At 47.4% G+C, this 19910-nt stretch overlaps 8 protein-coding genes across 8 annotated transcripts; 3 read left to right on the top strand and 5 right to left on the bottom strand.

Moving 5' to 3' along the window:
- Window positions 1–556: 556 nt before the first annotated feature.
- BHQ10_003855 (uncharacterized protein) lies at window positions 557–2168 on the top strand (the record flags this gene model as incomplete). Its single annotated transcript, XM_040876157.1, has 2 exons — window positions 557–612; window positions 665–2168. The coding sequence occupies 2 exons, from the start codon at window positions 557–559 to the stop codon at window positions 2166–2168; spliced, it is 1560 nt and encodes a 519-aa protein (XP_040732359.1).
- A 371-nt stretch (window positions 2169–2539) lies between these two features.
- On the top strand, window positions 2540–3250 carry BHQ10_003854 (uncharacterized protein; the record flags this gene model as incomplete). Its single annotated transcript, XM_040876156.1, has 1 exon — window positions 2540–3250. One exon carries the CDS (start codon window positions 2540–2542, stop codon window positions 3248–3250), a length of 711 nt encoding a protein of 236 aa, XP_040732358.1.
- A 577-nt stretch (window positions 3251–3827) lies between these two features.
- BHQ10_003853 (uncharacterized protein) lies at window positions 3828–4244 on the bottom strand (the record flags this gene model as incomplete). The annotated part of the gene is made up of 2 exons (XM_040876155.1): window positions 3828–4163; window positions 4230–4244. The coding sequence occupies 2 exons, from the start codon at window positions 4242–4244 to the stop codon at window positions 3828–3830; spliced, it is 351 nt and encodes a 116-aa protein (XP_040732357.1).
- An 861-nt stretch (window positions 4245–5105) lies between these two features.
- Window positions 5106–8621, bottom strand: BHQ10_003852 (uncharacterized protein; the record flags this gene model as incomplete). Its single annotated transcript, XM_040876154.1, has 9 exons — window positions 5106–6430; window positions 6481–7156; window positions 7213–7347; window positions 7405–7500; window positions 7560–7575; window positions 7632–7895; window positions 7958–8260; window positions 8334–8410; window positions 8478–8621. The coding sequence occupies 9 exons, from the start codon at window positions 8619–8621 to the stop codon at window positions 5106–5108; spliced, it is 3036 nt and encodes a 1011-aa protein (XP_040732356.1).
- A 1534-nt stretch (window positions 8622–10155) lies between these two features.
- Window positions 10156–11421, bottom strand: BHQ10_003851 (uncharacterized protein; the record flags this gene model as incomplete). The annotated part of the gene is made up of 1 exon (XM_040876153.1): window positions 10156–11421. The coding sequence occupies one exon, from the start codon at window positions 11419–11421 to the stop codon at window positions 10156–10158; it is 1266 nt and encodes a 421-aa protein (XP_040732355.1).
- Window positions 11422–14010: 2589 nt separating this feature from the next.
- On the bottom strand, window positions 14011–15629 carry BHQ10_003850 (uncharacterized protein; the record flags this gene model as incomplete). The annotated part of the gene is made up of 3 exons (XM_040876152.1): window positions 14011–14211; window positions 14271–15443; window positions 15504–15629. 3 exons carry the CDS (start codon window positions 15627–15629, stop codon window positions 14011–14013), a joined length of 1500 nt encoding a protein of 499 aa, XP_040732354.1.
- Window positions 15630–16244: 615 nt separating this feature from the next.
- On the top strand, window positions 16245–17081 carry BHQ10_003849 (uncharacterized protein; the record flags this gene model as incomplete). The annotated part of the gene is made up of 3 exons (XM_040876150.1): window positions 16245–16343; window positions 16410–16492; window positions 16553–17081. The coding sequence occupies 3 exons, from the start codon at window positions 16245–16247 to the stop codon at window positions 17079–17081; spliced, it is 711 nt and encodes a 236-aa protein (XP_040732353.1).
- A 547-nt stretch (window positions 17082–17628) lies between these two features.
- Window positions 17629–19289, bottom strand: BHQ10_003848 (uncharacterized protein; the record flags this gene model as incomplete). The annotated part of the gene is made up of 2 exons (XM_040876149.1): window positions 17629–18859; window positions 18922–19289. 2 exons carry the CDS (start codon window positions 19287–19289, stop codon window positions 17629–17631), a joined length of 1599 nt encoding a protein of 532 aa, XP_040732352.1.
- Between the last annotated feature and the right edge of the window lie 621 nt (window positions 19290–19910).

Here is a 19910-nt window from a genome sequence, read left to right as displayed (position 1 = left end):
CCAGACGACCAAACCGACAGCTGCCACTTGGGCATTTCTAGACAATGTCACCTCAGCGATATTCGACTCGACCCAATACCGTTAAGATTGCCGAAGCATAAAAGACTATGCTTGCCGAAACCCAATTCGGAAGACGATCTCGATGAGCCAACTGGACAGTCAAACTGCAAGAACCGTCTAATTCAAACGCGGGAAATTATACTTCCATCACCCAATGCCAACCAACAAGACTGACAGTTTTCTACGTACTTCAGTCAACGATGAAACTGTGACACATCGGTGCTTTGACCTCCAAAGTTCTTATAAAGCTTATTTTTATTAGGGAGGGAAAGCTCGTATTCACGCGGCCTGAGTCTTCCGCTATACTATTTTGGTCGAAGTGTGTTCAAATGAGGCTGACTCCGAGGCTCAAATATAAGGGATAGAAACGTTATGGAGTACGTATAGAGATTCATGAAGGATAACATCTCTTGGTGTATTTATTGAACCAGGCGTTCTACCTCAAATGTAAACGTTGTTTGCCACTCGTCCAGCAGTCTGTCAAATCTTAATTTAAATGGCGGATGTTGGTGATTTAGTATCTGAATTAGTTGGGGACGTCCTCTCTTCAGGGTAAGTGATTCGAAACCAGAGTCCTACGATGCGGTCGTTAATGGAATTTTAGAGACCCCCTGTCCGCTGCAGTCAAACTACTCGTCAAAGGAGGTGTGAAAATCGCTATCTTCTACCTCGATCGCCGAGCTTGTCAACAATTCCTCGAAGAAATCCAAACGCTCTTCGTCCGACTGACCAAACTCGGGTATCTAACACCATTGATACCTACCACACAAAAAGATGCCAAAACGGCTCGCATGGGCTGGATCATGACCCCAGCCGGCGTGGATGAGTTATTCTTCAATGTATACGCCGACATCAAAAATGCGCCTTACCAATCTCAGCTCTCGGCTGAGCGACTCAAGGCTTTCGGGGTAATGGAGCCTGTCGTCGTCAATCTAAATTCACCGTCAAAAGGAACACAAATCCGTCAGCGGCTAGGTGCGACGTGGCCGGCTCAGTATCGCCAGCGGATGCTGCAACAGATCAATCCGTTCCAGTCTATGCCGACTATTGCGAAGAAAGATATGGGTCGCTTTGCGCGGGCTATGGTTCGCAAAGCGCTGCGATCTCCGGTACATGTTGACCTGCTTCTAGCCCGCACTCTGGGACTTGCGCAGTTCTGTGGTTTGGGAGAAGTCAGTCTTGCAGATATGATTGAGCTGATGGTACACGCTTGTCATTACGAAAGCACTGCGAGACGATATCTGGCCGCTTTGATCGGGGTGCATTACACCGTTTTCACGGGATTTGCGTTAGTAGACAGCTTGAACGGGCAGGTGCTGGGAAGCCTGGAGAATCCTGGAAAGAATTTCGCAAAATTAGCAGAAAACTTCTCTAATTCTTTGGTACAAATTGGCGTCGCGGAAAACAGCAAGCCTCGAATCTCCGGCGCGGAGGATATGCCAAATGTCAAGTTCAATATTCAGGGTGCAGCGCGCGCAAAGGAGGGCGAAGCGATTTATATGGTTTCCGGATGGGCTGAGGCCCTTCGTCATAGGCCCAAGAATCATCCACAGATGCGCTCGACAGCTAGAGATCTCACAGTCGGATTGGCGAAAGATGTGGGTAAGAGCTTTGTGCCTGCACCACTGCTGAAGAAGATGACCGGTTTGGGACGCAATGTCTACAAACAAGATGTACACGGGAATAATCTCTATTACTCCGCAGAGCTGGAAACGATCGAGGTCAGAATTAGGAGGACAACGGGTGGCAGGTTGGTCGGTAAGATCTCGCAGTTTGGCGACTGGCGACCAGCTGCGTTCAGTGGTCGGGGTGTCTTTGGTGTGAGATGTGGTTGCACTCAAGCAGACCCTACAAAAGCCATGACGGGATCCCAGTTCAATGGCTTCCCAATTTTCAATTTGTACAAATTCCGAGCAGGTGAGAAAATGCTGATAGGGTACGATAACACGTTCTTTCACTGGACGGCTGGAGATTTGCCCATGATTTTATTCTGGGCACATGCGCATGTTACGGGCACGTATATCCAGGTTGCTGGGGAATGTGTTTACTGCGCTACCAGTCGAGCGTTTGGCGTGGGGTGCAATCTCATCGTAGCGGGAGGGTGGTGATCATAATGCCCAAAGATTAGTCTTGTTGAGTCTTAATTCGACCGTAGAGAAGTAAATTCAAAGTCACAAATGGTGGATTCTTTAGGGTTAATGCGCTAGATCAACCCAGGCTTAGCGGCTCCACGACGACGTTTGTTTACACGGACCCTGACAACGATCTCGTTACGACCAAATGTCAGATCAATGGGCTGATTTGAGAAATATCGCATGAAAATATATCTAATTGCTGTGTTCATCTAATCCACGACCACTTAAATTGCTCTCGCAACATGCGCTGTCGATAACGGAAAGCCGCGCGCACGTCACGACCCGTCCGTTTGACTCGGTCGCATTCAAACCCCCCATATTCCAATATAATACAATCGCCAACCATGGCGCCTATATCGACTCTAACAGAACCTCTCATCCGCTTCGTCCGCGATCTCTCCTCCGCATTCATCTCTCTATCCTCGTCGAAACTCGTCACACGGCTCGACCCAATACCAGACCCCGCAACATCTCTCTCACCCTCTCTTGAAAACACGATACAAAAACGAGCAGACCAGATCCTCTCCATACCCGCTACATATGCCTTCCTCGACACCTCACCGACACCAGGCACCGTCGTCGGTGCCGTCCTCGGCGTTGTCGGCGGCGTAGTCATACTCGTCATCGTACTCTACCAAACCCTCGGCTGGGGCGACACGGGCGAAAGCATCGTTGTCGAAGAAGAAGTCAGCGAAGCCGACGTCGTGCGTACAGGCTCACGGCGCAGCGCCGTATCCAGGTCGCGATCAAATCGGCCACCGGGACGTCGTATTGTGGAAGAAGAGATTGTCGAGGTGCGGGAACGGCCGCATTCGAGACGGAGATCTGACATTATTGACGATGATGAAGATGATGAGGTTGTCGTTATTGAAGAAGAGGCGACTACGGGTACGCATTATTCGGATGATGTTGTGGAGGTGGAGGAAGAAGAGAGTAGTGTCGCGACGAGTCCGCGTCCGCCGCGCCGGAGCAGGGCTGGTGGAAGTTATAGACGGGTTGATCCGTTGGCGTATGGTGGCGGTGATGAGCCTTATAGGCGACCTAGTCGGCGATAATATGCGGCGTTTACGATGCTCTTTTGGCGTTCTTTGGCGGAATTGACAGGGGGAGAATTGGACAACTGAACGTTATGACTGATCTTGGACAGCAACGGTTTATTGACAGATGATATTATGGACCAATAAGAACCTGATGTGTTGACGTGTTTATATCCCTGTTGTTTTGTTGCATCCCTGCTTGTGCATATCCTAGCTTTCTATCAACTTCTTGACTTGATTTATATTGTATATAGTTCATAGATAATACATCAACTAAGATTACTGAACAGATGTGGTACCAAAGGTCAAAATATCGTATTTTTTGTAAAATCAATATTCAAGAATAATCTAACGAGCAATGTAGAGAACGTGAAAGTCAATCCGACCCATGACCCAAGCACAAAGTAGGATGAAAGCGCCAAATCACCGAACCATTCCCAGCAGGATATCAAATTTCAAACAAACTGTTGCATATCATCGTGTAGGCCATATAAAATCATACTATCCCAATATCATTATCGTCATTCCCGTCAAGCCAATACTCAGATTAGGAAAAGGCAAAGATCGGCGCAGCAGCAAAAAGCGAATGCAGCTGTTAATCCAGCACAAATTCCATCCGACGAGCTGTACCCCCTATTGTTTTGAGCGTAGTAGCCCTGCGGAGGGTAGCCTTGTTGATATCCTTGTGGCGGATAACCTTGTTGGTAACCTTGCGGAGGGTAGCCCTGCTGATAGCCCTGTTGATATCCAGGCTGATAGTAGCCTCCCTGAGGTCCGTATTGTGGCTGTCCGGGTGAAAAGTATCCGTTCGGTGGAGGGGTGGAGTAGCCGTTGTGAGGTGGTGGGCTCTGGTAATAGGGCGCTGGAGAGGGAGTGTGGTTTGGGGAGGGATTGTAGGGACCGGCGTCTTGATGGATTGGCGCCGGGTAGGCTGGTGGTTGATCCTGAAGAGCCGATCAGCATGACTTCATTCTGAGCAGAACTGAAGATAACATACAGGTTTGTTTGACATGGTGAGTCTGTGTTGTTGATTGTGAAGATTTTCACTATCGAGAGAAGCGAGTCGCAGCCGCTCAATATGAGGTTGAGTAGTTACGCCTCCGGGTGTCAACGGCAATGACGCGTACGGTATAGCCAATGGGATTGCTCCTTCCTTGTATGCACAATCACTAATATTGAATGTCAGTATTACTTGCCAATGCATGGCCCGTGACTGCCGATTAAGAAATATGTCAGGGCTAGAGTTTCACACTTACCAATCTGTCACCAGGCAACCGCAATATGAGGTTCGGGGGTGGATATGATGCAGCAGTTCCACGCCTCTGTATCAAAGGGTGCAGACGTAACAATTGAGCACCGGACTCTCCGGAAGATAGGTATTTTAAGAAAATAGACAGGCTGTCAATCTACTCGACGTGGCGGATATAGAAGAGAAAACTAGAAGGTTGATGGATGGAAGATGAGGAAGATGAAGGCGTTTGCGGAGTTAAGTCGATCATCGACGCCACTTCGTCTGAAGTTAAAGAGGAGATAGGTCTCGTCAGCCAATCAGCGTGCGATACCGGCGGCCTTAGCAGCACCGCCACAGAGATTACATGGCCTCCATGTCATCCAATCAGAGCGCAGAATTTGATTCGGTAGACAATGCAATTTAGGAAGGACCCTGCCTGGTATTGGTCTTTCCTCTCTTTCCTCTTATGATCGATGAGTTCACATGAGCATCTTTGACCTGATGGCACAGATCCAGCCCTTTTCTCCTCTTCTCATCTATTCTATGATGCTCTTCCACTACTACTATTACTGCACGGAGTTTTCGTCTAAATAGATCAATCGTACGCTTGATTGGCCAGCTACACACTAATTATCTTCAACTCTAATATGCCCCAGCTCTTTGACTATAAGCAGGCTGCGGCGAGGACTCAATGCCTGTCAATGCAGTCAATACCGGCGTGGTATAGGTGAGCTCCAAGCTATCCACTTTCGCACCACTGCTCTCCTGCGCCCAAAGAGTGATTGCGACCCAATTCTCGCCTTGATAATTCAAGATTCCTTGTGGAACTGGGAACTTCGTCTGAGGGCCAAGCTGTGGGACGTATGTACCAAATTGATATCCGTTGACATAAAGCTGGACTCTGTAAGAACTGCCACTGCTATTGCCAAAGGTGAAGTATAGCGGAATATCGTACCCTTTCGGGAGGTCAAGAGTGAAAGAGGTTGAGTAGAAGCCGACTCCAGCCTGGCTGATACCGTCCAAGGGACTCGATGTCTGCCAGTCGCTGCTTGGAGGAGATGGTTGATGCCAGCCCTGACGTTCGGCGTAGAGGCCGCCTTCGTTCAGAGGTCCGCGAGTGAGGTCAACATAGTCCTCACCACCTAGATTACCGGTGATCTTCCAGGTAATGTCGCTTTGATTGTGACCAGACAAGTCGAAGTCAAGAATACCCCTTGGAGTCTTCATTGTCTCTGAACCGACCACCCAATCCTCCTCCAGGCCGGTATTCGAGGTGAGAATCGTGAGGGTATAGCTTGATCCGGACTTCAGAGTCGGCAGAGTGTAGGTGGAGGCTGCAGAATCATTGGCCGCACTGCCTGTCCAAGACCCCAAAAGCGTCCCATTTAGCCATACGCTGCTGCCAAAACCACTGCCACCGATGGTTTCGACGTAGAAAGTTTTTTCATTTCCGTTGGCGACGAAATGGCCACGATAAAGCAGATGACCAGTGTTGAAACCATAGTCTGAGGCATAAAGTGATACAGGCGTCACGATAGGATTTGCGGTGTTATTGGTCCAGTCGTGATCGGCATTGACCCACGCGCTGTCATCGTATGTTGACTTAATTTCAGGCAGTGAGTCGACATATTTCCACGTCAACTTTGAGAAGTCTGGCAGGCTGATTTTGGGAGTGCTATATTTCACGCTCGCGGTCCAGAACCCGTTCGAAGTCTTGGTATGGCTGTATAGGACACCATTGACGTACAAGCTAGATGCGGCCTTGGGTACACCAATCACTTCTACGGTAGTGGTAGCATTGAAGTCGGCGGAAAGGTGCAATTCACCTCCTTGGAGCCATGCATATCGCACGAGATAACCGGCGTTTACAATAATCGAACTTGCAACTGTCTCCTCGGTGGTGAATCCAATGGTACTGTCCGAAGTACCGACCTGGGGTACCCAATAGTCATACGCCGAGTTGCGATCTACTCTGTTAGTCGATTACTTGAAAGTTTGTTCCTGACTGAGAGCTTACCGAGCAAAAAGACGAGCAGATCGTCCACCCTCACAATCCTGCGAGAGGAAGATACATCCCATGCAATGATCGCTTGGCCCTTCTGAATATTGGTCGTCACTCCAGACTTGGAACCATCGACAATGGAGATTTTTGCACTAGAAGACGAAGAGATAGCCAGCTCATGGTGTTCCCCTGCTCCACCGTACACGACAAGCGCCTTGTAATCGGAAAAGTTCTTCCATGTGAATACTTCAGCAGTCGAATAGAGGATATTGGTACCCGCAACATCATAATCGGTGACATGGATCTTTGAATCACGGCCATTAAGGGTCAAGGAGCCACCTAGCTGAGGCAATGTCAGAGTACCGGCACTAGTCGGCACCTTGAGAGTATAGCTGGTCGTGTCTAGACTGGTATAATCCGAGTGTCGGACCACATAGAAGGATGACTTGGTGCTTCGACCAATCAAGGGTGTGACAGTCAGTGCTGTTGTACTAGTGTATGTAGAATTTGAGGTAGTGCCAGGAACAACATCAAGGTAAGAAGGCGAAACTTTGAGGAAGTTTCCAAGTAGTTTGAGTTCACTGTATTTCTCGCGAGTGATACTGCGAGATTCAGAGATTGCGGCGCCATAGTCGTAGGACGTGTAGCCATCTGGGTAACCCAAATTGCCCCAGTTGGTACCACCGAATGTCTGAATAAGTCAGTACTGAGAAATTCATAGATAACAAGGTTACTCAAAAGTCTCACCATATACAAGTTCAAGAACGCAACTCCGGCAGCAATATTATTCTTGTAAAAAACACTCTCAAACTCCGGGCCGAGCAAAGCAGCGCAATTCTCGAAGCCGCTACCTTGCCATGGGTCAAAAGAGCCTCCTTGGAACTACTAATTTCAGCACTTATTCTTCTCAGTGAATGAAAAATAATGTAGGTATCGTACCTCGACAAGTGAAAACGGAGTAGACGGGCTTTGCTCTAGATGGGTCTCGCGGAAATAGGTCGGTAGGTCACCCGACGGCCATGTCGAGGGATTTGCCTATACTGGTGTTAGCAATAAAAAGGTACTGTAGTCAGTAATTGAATCATGAAACATACGCAATCAAATCCTAGCCTATAGTAGGATTAGCATAAATTTCCCCTAACCGGCAAATACGTAAGTAGACTTACGGATACGAATCGTGACCATAGATATCGACAGCACCAACACCCGAGCCAGGCGCATTGTGTCCTTCCGCGCCTGCATCATTGCTGATAAACGGGATAATGACTCCATCATTTCTGGCAGTATCCATTATATCCTGCATATACTGCCCGTCATCTGAGTATCCAGTAGTCCAGCCGGAGTACTCATTCTCCGGTTGATAGAGAATAATGGGGCCACCTTTGGTGATTTGGTTTGCGGCGATTGTCGTGCCGATGTGGTTCGCATAACTGACATCATCAGCTATGAACTCATTTGACATTTGTTTCCAATGGTTTAATATTCTACTTACTTTTTAGTAGCATTCCAATACGCCGGATCTCTTGTGCGCAACGTCCCATTAACACGCTGCAACCAACCCGGAAATCCTCCACCGGAAACCTCAGCATTGATGTAAGGACCAGGGCGAGCAAGGAGGTAAATTCCAGCCTGTTTTGCGGCATTAAAGAAAGGCTGCAAGTCAAAGATGCCCTCTGCGCGATAAGTGCCGGGTTTACCTTCCAACAGGGCCCAATCGACGTAGAACGAGACGGTGTTGAAGCCCAGGGCTTTGATTTTTTGGAAGATATCGATGTAGAGGGAGGATACCGGGAGACTTTATTATGATGACAGGTTTAGAATATTGAAGGGGACGTTATTTCTTGTGGATTAGAGAAGGGAGTACATACCGGAACGGATGCACTTCGCCAGAGAATATCGTCAATCTTTCTCCATGGATGTAGAGTGATTGATTATCCCATGTTACCTGACCCAGTCAACATCGCGAACTCGTTCTACCTAGATCGACCAGCTCTGAAACTTAAAAGACTTACAATATCCTGCAACAAAGCCCTCTGCTCAATACCACCACTATACTCAAACATATTCAAAGCACCCCCACGATGCGAAACAGCTCTACCCAAGACCTGCCCCGAAAGGCAAGCCAAAGCCACAGCCGTAGTCTCAAGAACCTTCATAATCGACACTGCTGACGAGTTGCCAATTGCTTGACTCAAAAGTGAGAAAACCCCCTCCTGACATGGGTACATCACCGCTATTTATTTCACTGCACCGTTGCACTCCGCCACATAAAATCTGACCCCAACGGGTTACATCAATCACAACAATGAAGAAAGTATTTAGCCGAGCAAAGAAAGTCACCTAGTAATTACACATCGCCGATCTTGCCTCAAACGGAGCATTACCATCGAATCAAGGGATAAATCTGAACGCGTAGCTGATTCGACATGTGTTTTGTCTTAGGCTTCGAGGCTTCGAGCATGTCCAGGTGGCTGTCGATCCTCCGGTGCGGGGGAAAAAGATGTGCATTAGTCCGAAGTAGTTTAATTTAGGCGTGTCTGCTCATTGCACGGTTTGGATCCAAGCTTCTTTTTCCTTGAGCGTAGACCGGGGATGTCGGAGCCGATAATCTAGTTTACTGATCGAGGGAATTGTTCCATCGGTTGTTTTTTAGACCGAGAGTTATTTCTGATGATGCAATTACTATAGTATTGATTGGTATAAGGTATTATTGCTCATTCGGGGTAGCTCTCGGGCGTGGAATTGGAGCTCGCGTCAATTGTAGTGGGAAGATATAGACAGAAGGCCTCAGGCATGTTGTTGTTACGGAAAGAGCTGCAATAATTTTTCCGCGTGCTTAAAAACAATTTATGTTGCTTATATCAAAGCAAAGAAACATTTTCTGCGTAACATGATTCCAATTGCTGCGCTGCGTTTCCCCGCATCGGCCCAATCGGGTAATTTCACGTAACCTTCCTAATCGGAAAGTCCTGACGAGGATCTTCCTGTCTCCGTTGCACGAAGTCGAAATGCTTGATTTCTACCAGGTATGACGTGATTTACACTGGCAGGCGACATTTCACTTCATTATTATGCAGTTCCAGTAGGTAATTAGCAATTTTGCCAAGCAGGGTACATAGGTTATGATTTTTTTGACGAGCAATTATTGAAAATGTACTAATATGATTGCTTGATGCAATTCAAGGGATCAAGACTATTTTATATTTCTCTTCAGAAGTTTTAGGACCAAGTAGAGAGAACAAAAGTTGGTCACCCAGTACCGGCATTTCGTACCTAGGAAAATAAGATGAAGCTTCCACACCGCAGCCCCGAAAGTAGTAGAGACGTAATAACTTGCAAATCTATGTATATTATTATGAAGTAGTATTCGTATACTCCTACTATTTCCTGCACCCAGATAATACTAATTATGAAAAAGGACATCAAGTGTTATTAATCGTGGCTTGCAATTCAAGATTATGTTCCCCCTTATTATGCAAGATCTGTTGGATGAGAGAATGCTAAGCATATGTACCATGTCTAAGAATGAGATTAGATAATGTGAGCGTGCGAGATATCGGATGAGCGGCGTGCAAGGTACCTGATAGTAACCAGGTAAAGCAGGATATCATTAAAAAGCTGCTATGAGAGAAGCATCGTTCAGATATTCAGCGAAAACGAAGAACGTATCATTCAGAGTCAAGGTGAGAATTATTCAAAGTCCTTCTCTCGCACACCCTCATGGGTTTCGGTCTGTCCATGCCTCGACAGTGATAAAGACGGCGTCTGAACAGATAGGTGCACATCCGCATCTCGAAGATTCTCTCCTGCTTGTCGAACCTGTTCACCAGTGTGCCGTAAATCCTCACCGGTATGGCGCAAATCTTCTCCAGTATGCCGAATATCATCTGCCGTCCCTCTGATATGTTGGCTAGCATCTCTAACCTGGTCGCGTGCGCCTGTAAATCGTTGGCCCACACTGTGAAGCTGATCTCGAAGGTGATGCTCCGTCTCGTCGCGCGTGCCCTGAAACCGCTGTCCCAAATTCCTTAATTCATCGCGAAGATGATGTTCCGTCTGATCGCGATGGCCAGCAATCGCGCCTTGCACCGCACTCTTGGCTTCAGCAAGCAAACTACCCCTTGGTCGCAGACTCGACAGATTCTCTAATCCACCTCTTTTGCCTCCACTGTCTGATGCCCCAGCCTCCATCTGCGTACGAACTTCTTCATACATTCGCTCAATGTTGTGTATCTCATCCTCAACGCTTAACTGGCAACCTTCCAGACAGAATTCTCGTTCGCGCTGTTCAATGTACTCGCGTATCTGACTCCATGCTTTTTCTATATTCCGCTCTTTGTGTGGAAGACCAGAACCGCGCAGATAGGTCAGGATACCTGCCATGATCGTGTTGATGGCTCCAAACGCCGTTACGGCGCCATGTGGACCGCTTGCAGCACCGATGGCTGTCAATGCAGCGGCAACCACAATTTGAATCGCCAGACATGTGTTGATCAAGATGTTGAAAATGCGATAGCGGGATGCAGCAGTTTTTTCTGCGGTGACAATTCGCGTGTATATGCCGACGTTGGGTGCATGCCTGGGAGAGAAGAACCCATGATTCGAAAGCACAGGCACTGAGTCAATACCCGTCAATGATCTGAATATCAGAAGTTTATTGTCTGCAGGAATCAAATTATGTGTTTGATGAAGATTGTATATCTGACTGACTCGCTCTCGCTCGTCTAGTGGTAGTGAGGGTGGTGGTTGATTTGGAGGCTCAAATTGTGTTGCGCCAGCATTCGGGTATGGTTGTGTAGGTGGTTGAGGGTGCAAAGAACCATGTACCCCCTCTGAAGGGAAGCCCTTTTCTTCTTGGTCAAAGGAGAAAAGCCGGCTCATATTGCGAAAGGATGCGAGGGAGGACAGCCGTCTGTAAAATGGTACACGAGAAGAAGGCTGTCTGTCGGGCTCCATGCACGCGACCGAAGCACCAGGTGCACAGATTGAGTAGTTAAAGATGCAGGGTTACGACAAGAAAATGCAGAGGAACACGCAACTTGCGAAAAGAAGAGAAGGTGCGAGAAAGGAACGTGTAAGGAGCACGCGAGTGAACAGAAGAAGAAAAAAGAAAGGAAGCTGTCAACATCCAGGCCAGCTAATGAACCAGCGTCTCCCGTACTGCATGATGTAACCGTGGACACCATCTCCTTGCTAGCGTGTATGATTTCGAGTATTTTCTGTGGACAGCAAGATAGCTTGACTTGATTCTTGATGCTCGGGCTGAGCTAAGAAAAGTTTTGCTTGACTCGACATTTTAGTCGTGAACTAGTCATACGGCTCTGCAGAATTTCATTCAACTACACCTTCTCTGAACCAATCAACAGGCCGTGGATAGCATTGTAGCAACGAACCTTGACGGGACTGTCGACGATCAGTCCATCCTAGATCACAAAACACTAAACCAGACTCCACCGACATGGGCATGCACGGGTCAAAGCCCCGTCTAGCCTCTCAAGGTTGTCTCAAAGTGTGCAGTAAAGCACTAAAGTCATGCAGTCTATCAGTGATGAACCACTTGGAAACCCGATGCTAAAGACTGCAGAACCTGTCAGATGTGTTAGCCTTTCAGGCTCGGAGTATTTCCTCCCCAAGGAGTCTTGAAGGAAATTAGGGGAGCACTCTTCAAGTTGAAAGCACGGCAGATCACAGAGTTGGCGACAGCAAACTGCAACCGAGTCTGACGATCTCTGTAAGTCAATCCTAGCATTTCAGCCAGCCCTTGAAAAGCCCAGTCACGAACTGGACTATCCGCACGGGAGATATAGAGGGGCAACTAAGCCTAGGGTAGTTAAGATCTGGGTGTTCGGTGGGGAGAATTAGTGGATGCGGTGTTCAGGGGATGCCCCGACCCGGCGACAACAGCGGCGCTAAAACTGGAATTTGAGTGTCACATTAGAACATTGCCGTGAGCTTCTGCCTTGGCATTTCTGATCAAGTATTAATTCATGCTGATCAATGGAGTTAGAATGAAAGGTTGACCGGCGTAGATGTCACGATTGATTTGACAACGGGATTGCCCGCGATCGTATGTATGTATCTCTCTGGATTAATACTCCGTAGTATCATATGGATCTTATTAATTAGAACCATTCTACTCATAGTATTCACTCCTTCCAAGGTTGTGCGGTATAAGACGAGCAACTATACCTACCTTTCGGAAAGCTAACACAAAAACCCAACATAGATCCCTGCCTTAATCACAAGACAAAATACAAAGAAAAAAATTTTGAAAACAAGAGACGAGTCTTGAAAAACTGCATGACCTTCCTTTCGGTTACCTCCGTTGCACCAAAAAAAGCCACCGAGTAAGTAAAACTTGGAAGGGAGCAAGATCACAGAGCGAAGAAATGCAGCAGGCTGGGACCGGATCAGCCACCATGCACCTAAGAGCGTCCAGGCTGATCCTTGACATAGCTTGAGCATATCACTTCGGCAATGTCATTAGTACCCAGCGGGAGATACTTTCGAGATAAAATGAAGTAGTATAAAGCATACTAAGCATCGCGACCAAATTATCAGCCTTCATCATTGAGTGTATGAGCTGCTCAAGGGCGGTCTCCTTTTCCCCTCTTTCGGAAATGCGAGTCTTGTTCGGAGTAGGTTACACATGAGTACGAATTAGGTATATGCACTCCGTTAATAAGAGCATCTAGATCGAGAGATACTAATCAAAGACTTGAATGGTCGATATGATGCTATTGGTCGATGTATGTAGGTATGTTTAATCAATTCTTTGTATTTGCTTCTTTCCTGGTCTCGTGACTGTATAACCCTAAGTAGAAGGTTGATTTCTGTATAGAGTAGACTAGATCATTATACTGAAAATTGTAGTATGATGTAGACAGACAAATTTGAGTATTCATTCGCCTTTTTGATTTGCATGCTCGTTGGCCAGCCGGCCATGTATTTATGAAGACCAGAAGAAAAGGAAATTACATAGAAGTAAGAGAATACAGAAACTAGAGAATCACTTAGGTCACTGTTTTCCCATTCTCATGCCAGCTATCAGCACCGAAAAGTTCGAGGACAAAGTGATCAAAATGAAACAAAAAAAAATCATAGACAAGAAAAGGAAAGCCTAACCATGAAAAGAGTCGGAGATACTTTTCAGACGCAGAGATCATAAACCCTCTGACATCAAAGTCAAATTGATCATAGGAAAACGAAATAAATGTCGGATCACAAATAAGAAGTAAGAGTAAGACAGGAGACGGGTTAGAGGAGTTGAGATGGAATAATATGCAAGCAGAAATAGAAGTTAGGGACAAATGTGACGAAGATACAACAAATATATCTCGATCAAAGTTCGCTCAGTGTACTTAGGTAGAAATGGGGGGTAGCTCTTCTGAAAGTGCAATATGCAAAAAAACACACGCTTTCTTTTAGAAGATAACAAGTATGCAGATACGGCGTCGTAGAAGAGTAAATTTTACCAGAGGTTAATATATGTGGTTTCGATTTATTCAAACTGGTTAAGTCGGCGGAAACGAGATGGTTCGTTCCTTACTCGGCATCCTCGATGGCGGCTTTCTTGAGCTCTTCGGCGGCATCGTCAGCACCATCCTTCTCTTGTTTGGCTTCAGCCTCGGCGGAAACGTGACCATTGACACCGGCATTGGTCTGGGCCACCTTCTTAGCGTGGTCGGTAGCACGCTGGGATTCTTCCTCGAGACGCTCAATCTCTTCCTTAGCTTTCTTGATGTTCTGCTAGATGTCAATAATTGCTAAATCAAGTTTGGGCAATAGACTATAGTAAAACGTACCTCCTGAGTCTTGGCGGCCTGGTTCTTCTTCCACTCGGTAATCTTAGCAGCCAACTTTTCCACAACAGCGGGGACATCAGCCTGGCTCATGGGCTGATCAACCTTGACCTTGGCAAAGTCCTCAATGACGCCAAAGCTGAGGTTGAACTTGCCCTCGGCAGCAGGAGCGGGAGAGGCACTGCCACCCTTCTTGCCCTTCTTTCCCTTCTTACCACCCGTACCAACGAAGTAGTCTTCCTCATCCTTCTTGACAACCTTGAAGCCCTTGATGCCCGACTCGTCGACGGTACGTCCAACCTCAGCACGGAAAGCACCGCCTGCGGTTCTCTTGTTGTCGTCGAGACCAAGGGAAGCAAAGTCATAGTTAGGGTTGAAGTGGCGGATAAGCCCTTGGGCAGTCAAGATCTCATCAGTGTAAGCGAGCTGAGAAGCCTCCTCCAACTTCTTGTCGGCAATCTTCTTCTTCTTCTCGCGTTCGAATGCTTCACGCTCGGCCTTTTGGCGCTCTCGGCGAGCACGCCAGACCTCATCCTCGTGTTCTTTGTAAGCCTTACGCTCCTTGTAGTAGGTATCCTTAAGTTCGCGGATGGCGGTAAACTTGGCTTGCTGGTCCTGCTGCAACTTGGTACGTTCGTCCCGGAGAGAGTTAAGGTTCTTGAAAGCGGAGTCCTGTTCAGCTTTGATAGAGTCGAGCTCTTGCTGGATTTCATTGTACTTGTCGCTCAGAGCACGGGCCTCGGGGTTGTCAAGAGTCTTCTTCAATTCGGCGATCTGCTTCTTCAAAGAGTCGATGTTCTTCTGACCGTCGTCCAAACCGGCAAAGTTCTTTCGCTGCTTGCGCAAGCTGGAAATGTCCGAAAGAGCCTTCTTCTCATCGACCAAGCGCATGCTTCCGGAGTCGACCTGTTTCTCTAGGCGAGCAATCTCCTTGTCGATCTCCTCGACATTCTTGAAAGCGATCTTGCCGCGAGAGTTGTTTTGCTCGGCAACACGTGCCTTGAGGGTGGCGTCAAGAGCATTAAGCTTTTCCTGAGTGCTGGAACGAGCAGATTTGAAGCCTTGTTGCTTTTGACGGATGGCAGAGAGCTCAGCACGGAGTTCCTTTTGTCTCTTGGCAGCAGGCGAGTCCTGGTTGTTGGGCTTTGCGCTCTCGATCTTGGCCTTGATTTGGTTCTATTGGTTGCAGAATTAGCACTCGCCTAGATCAAGTACAGAGTATATTAGAGAGCGCACCAATTTCTCCTGAGCAGCAGCATGTTCCTTTTCGGCTGTAGCCAGATTGGCTTTGTAGGTAGCCTCATCGGGTTTTGTGGGCCGAGTCTTCTGCCCGACAGCAGCGTCTGTGGCAGTGGAAGCCATTGTACCGTACCGTCGACCTGTCAAAGAAAGGAATGAATATTAGTAAATGTTTGAAATAGGGCTATGTGACGAGTCGCATGAGGGTAAGGTGCTGATGAGAGGTCGTGTGCTTGATGATGGACACTGGACGAATCAAAAACCACAAAAAATCATCCATTGATGTTACACCAGTTAAAGCATAGACTTACCGTCCAAGAAAGATCAAACAACCAGATGTGAGAGAGAGAAGTCTCAGACGACAATTGCCAATGAGTGACTCGCAAAGGACAACAAAGTGCCTAACTAAGTTGACCGACTGCGAGACTTAATTATTTTTCCCGTTCGCTTCGGTTCTAGCCTCTTCCGACACCGCCTGCGCTTATTTGGTTTTAGCGCCCGCTTAGCTGATTGGAAGTTCTTTCTCTTTTTCGCCGATCCAGCGACAAGACTGAAAATAATTCTGTTGTTGCAACTTACGACTACCACTTGAATTTGAGCAAACGATCTGCCGGCTGCGAAAGTGTAGTTGAACAACACATCGCCGAGCTTTAGTAAACAAAGGAAAAAGTCCTCGTATCCTGACCTCATCGAATTCGATTCCCCAACTGCGCCTCGCCGGTGCTCACAACAGTCATTATGGAGGAAGACACATCAGCAAGCAGCCAGGAAGCAAGAAATGAGATGGCCAGACTCTGGCGTACATGGCGCACAGTCCATGAGATGCTTCGAGATCGGGTAGGCCAATATCAGCCTGTCACTTTGTCTTCAGTGGCATGCTAACATGATTGCTTAACTGTACAGGGCTATGAGATGTCTGAAGAGGAGCTAAAAATCGACCTTCAAGACTTTGCAAATAAATTCAGTGGCCCAAATGGGTTTCCTAGGTATGCTGAACTTCACTTCAAATTTCGATAGCACCTTATCTGAACTCTTCAACTCTTCAGTCGCGACAGAATGACAATCGCCGCCATCCCCTCCGAAGCCATGAAAGCCAAATACACCCCTCTCAAGAAACGCCCAAGCGACCCCGACCCAGTCCCCGACTGCGGCCAAATATTTGTCCAATTTTGCGAAGACTCGAGCGGTGTCGGCGCCAAACAAGTGCGCCAATTCAACCACCTCGTTGACGAAGGAAACTACCATTCTGGCATATTCATTACTCGCACAGCCATTTCGCCCTCCGCTGTTCGTCTGCTGAACAGCGCTATTGGCCATATTTGCGAACATTTCCAAGAGTCCGATCTACTGGTTAATATCACGCACCACGAACTTGTGCCTAAACATGTGCTTTTGAGTGCAGAGGAGAAAGCGCGCTTGTTGGAACGGTATCGTCTTAAGGAATCACAGCTGCCGAGAATTCAGGTTTCGGACCCTGTCGCGCGTTATTTGGGCTTGAGGAGGGGCCAGGTTGTCAAGATTATTCGGAAGAGTGAGACGGCTGGTCGATATGCAAGTTATCGCTGGGTTATTTGAGCTCCGTATCGAAGGAACGGAACACATAGTCGTACCGTATTCGAGGAACACGTACGACTATGCAATAGCAGCAGTACACACAACGACTCAAATAGCAAAAACGAAGAAAAAAAACAAAGCATACAACAGCGTGGCGTATCGGCGCATACATGGCAGCTTTTCATCAAGTCAAAAAGCAAGACACTGCAACCCCCCAAATCGAAGGACCCGAACTGGACTGGTTGATATTTTACCCATTGAATTGTACACATGTAATTTAGGTTGAGTGTATAGGTTGGGTTGTTTTCTCGATAGAATCGAGCTTTTCAAGTTTATTTTTCCCCGGTACTACATTCAGAACGCATTGGTGAAATTCACCAGCAAGGTAAATCATCAGGGTATAAGTATATTTAATTATATTAGAAGCTAGAAATATAACGAATAGAATGGGTATATCCACCAACGCCAACGCTAAATAAATTCGGAAAAGTCCATCCAAAAGCAAACCACAACAGACCGTCGAGATGCGCAGCAGTAGCTGTATTTGTGCATAGACGAAATAGATAGGTTATTGTTCGTGTTGTATGTCACTCTCTTTTGAGTGGCATGTAGTAGTAGTAATGTCTGATTCGGTTCGTGGGCGTGTAATGAGACCGCCTACATCTTGTAAGAATAATTCTGCGCCCGGGTGATGATGATCGCGATCATATTCGAGCTGTGGTGCGGCGTATTGCGGCACTCGAAAATGGATCTGGGCAGGATGGGAATGAGCTGCTGCTGAGCCAATAGGCTCCGTTTGATGACGGATGAGCTCGATAGGATGAGACTGTGGCTGTGGCTGTGAGTGCAGAGGCTGCTGAAGCTGCCGTGGTGACGGAGAATCGTCCAAAAGACCGCCCACATCGTAAAACGAGACACTTCGTCGTGGCGCTTTAGGACTCATCATTGGATCATTGATATCTGCAAATGAAGCCGGCGGTAAAGCCGTTAGGGTCTTGCTTGTTGTCGAACTACCCGTCATCGTGTAATCCTCTATACTCCCTGAAACGCTCTGCGGTGTGTCATCGCGCGGATGCTGTTGATTACTGAATCTTTTGAAAACAGGCGCCGGACGCATAATATTCTGCTGTGTGGCATGCAACTCCGGATCGAGTCTGATACCCAGCCCATTGACTATATCCGCATCACTGCCCCAATGATGTTTGGTGATAGTAGAACGTCGGATGGATGTATGATCGACGCTATCAATCACCGAAAGCGAACCTTCTGCTCGTCTATATTTTGGCTTTTTCAGACCGCGGTCGCGGAGGAATGAGCCAATGACCACAAAATTGGATACGAATGTAGCCGCTAGAATTTCTAAAGAGGCGACTAGAGAACGGAAATTTTGAATCCCATTCTTTTGAATGACCGATGGTACTCGATACCCTGTGATAGCGACTAGGAGGAGGGAGGAAGCGAATAAGATGGTGAGCTGAACCTTGCGCATGACAGACATCGCCGACGCCAGGAATAGGGATACAGGGAGTACGACAAGGAACACATCGGTGAGAATGTCACACACGCCCATTGTGAGCAAGTTGGCATATCCCAGCCTGCAATACGGACCGGGATCGGGAGTGACCTGCCAGTAGTGCGAGAAGGGGTGACATTCGACCAAGGTTGCAATGATGACAGCTGCGAGTGTACTGGCGAGGAAATACTCGATTGATCGGAGTGCCACTTGGAAGGTTCTCGTCCAGACCATGCCGGTCAGTCGTCTCAGAAATTCACAGACGGTATATTTGGCCATCCAGATGCTGTACATCAACGTTAGCCCGACATTTTATGATTCGCTTCTTGACAGAGATGATGAACTCACTAGACTGCGTAGAATATTCTAGCCGCCAATACAAGTCGACTACCAATTTCCCGATCTCGAATATCCATTTCCGACAATCCATCCGTTTTGGCGTTATTTGTACCCCAGATTAGCACTAGATGGACCAGCGTCATTCTCACAATTAATGGAACAACAGCAACCATCATGACCTTGTCCTCGGTGAAAAATCGATTTGTTCGACGATAGCGGCCGAACATGCGTATGCCAATGATGACCAAGGATGCGGCAGTACACCACCAGCATACCAGCAACGTAGGATTATTTTGTTGCGCAGTGCGCGGACTTGGCGGGACATGGTTATAAATGTCTCTGGCGAAGAGCGAAGGCCGCGATAGTATCGTTGACATTGTCGCCTCCCTTTTCCTCTTGCTGGGACTAACCCAACCTTGGAAGTGGGTAAGTACCTCCCTTAGGTATTAGTATTGCGCAGGTCGCCTCCAACCTCAGCACAGCTGGAATCCATCAGTGTTTTTGAAAATTTCTGGTCGGTGAAGGATGTAATTATATCGACAGTGTCCAGGTTTGAACCTGCCAAACCGTGGCTGTACCCCCTATGTTCCTTCAGGGCCTCCGTAGTGTCTAGTATATATATGTATTTCGAAATCCACATATACACAAGGATAAACCGGAGAAATAGCGATACCCGGCCAATGTTCTTTGTGTAATTGACGACGCGAATTGCAGAAATGAAAAAAGATCAAGGGTCTGACTAGTATTTTAGTATTCCAGACTTTCTGCAGATAACCTCGCTGGCCACGCGAAGAGACTCGCGTACATGTTACTCGTAAATGCGGCTGGCCGGGCGTAACGGGCTCACGAGACAATAAGTACTTATCAGATAAGTGACTGGCGCTAAGCAATCGCCAATGGAGCAAAAGTGGAAATGAGCACTTTGAGGCGAAGCGTCAAAATTAAAACCAACCGGTTTAGTTGGAAGGGTACGAGTCATTTACCGAATGCCAGCTAAG

Source organism: Talaromyces amestolkiae (assembly GCF_001896365.1).
Source record: "Talaromyces amestolkiae strain CIB chromosome Unknown scaffold6.1, whole genome shotgun sequence".
Lineage (NCBI taxonomy): Eukaryota > Fungi > Ascomycota > Eurotiomycetes > Eurotiales > Trichocomaceae > Talaromyces > Talaromyces amestolkiae.
Note: the sequence above shows the minus strand (reverse complement) of the source record. Positions and strands in the feature narration are given on the sequence as shown.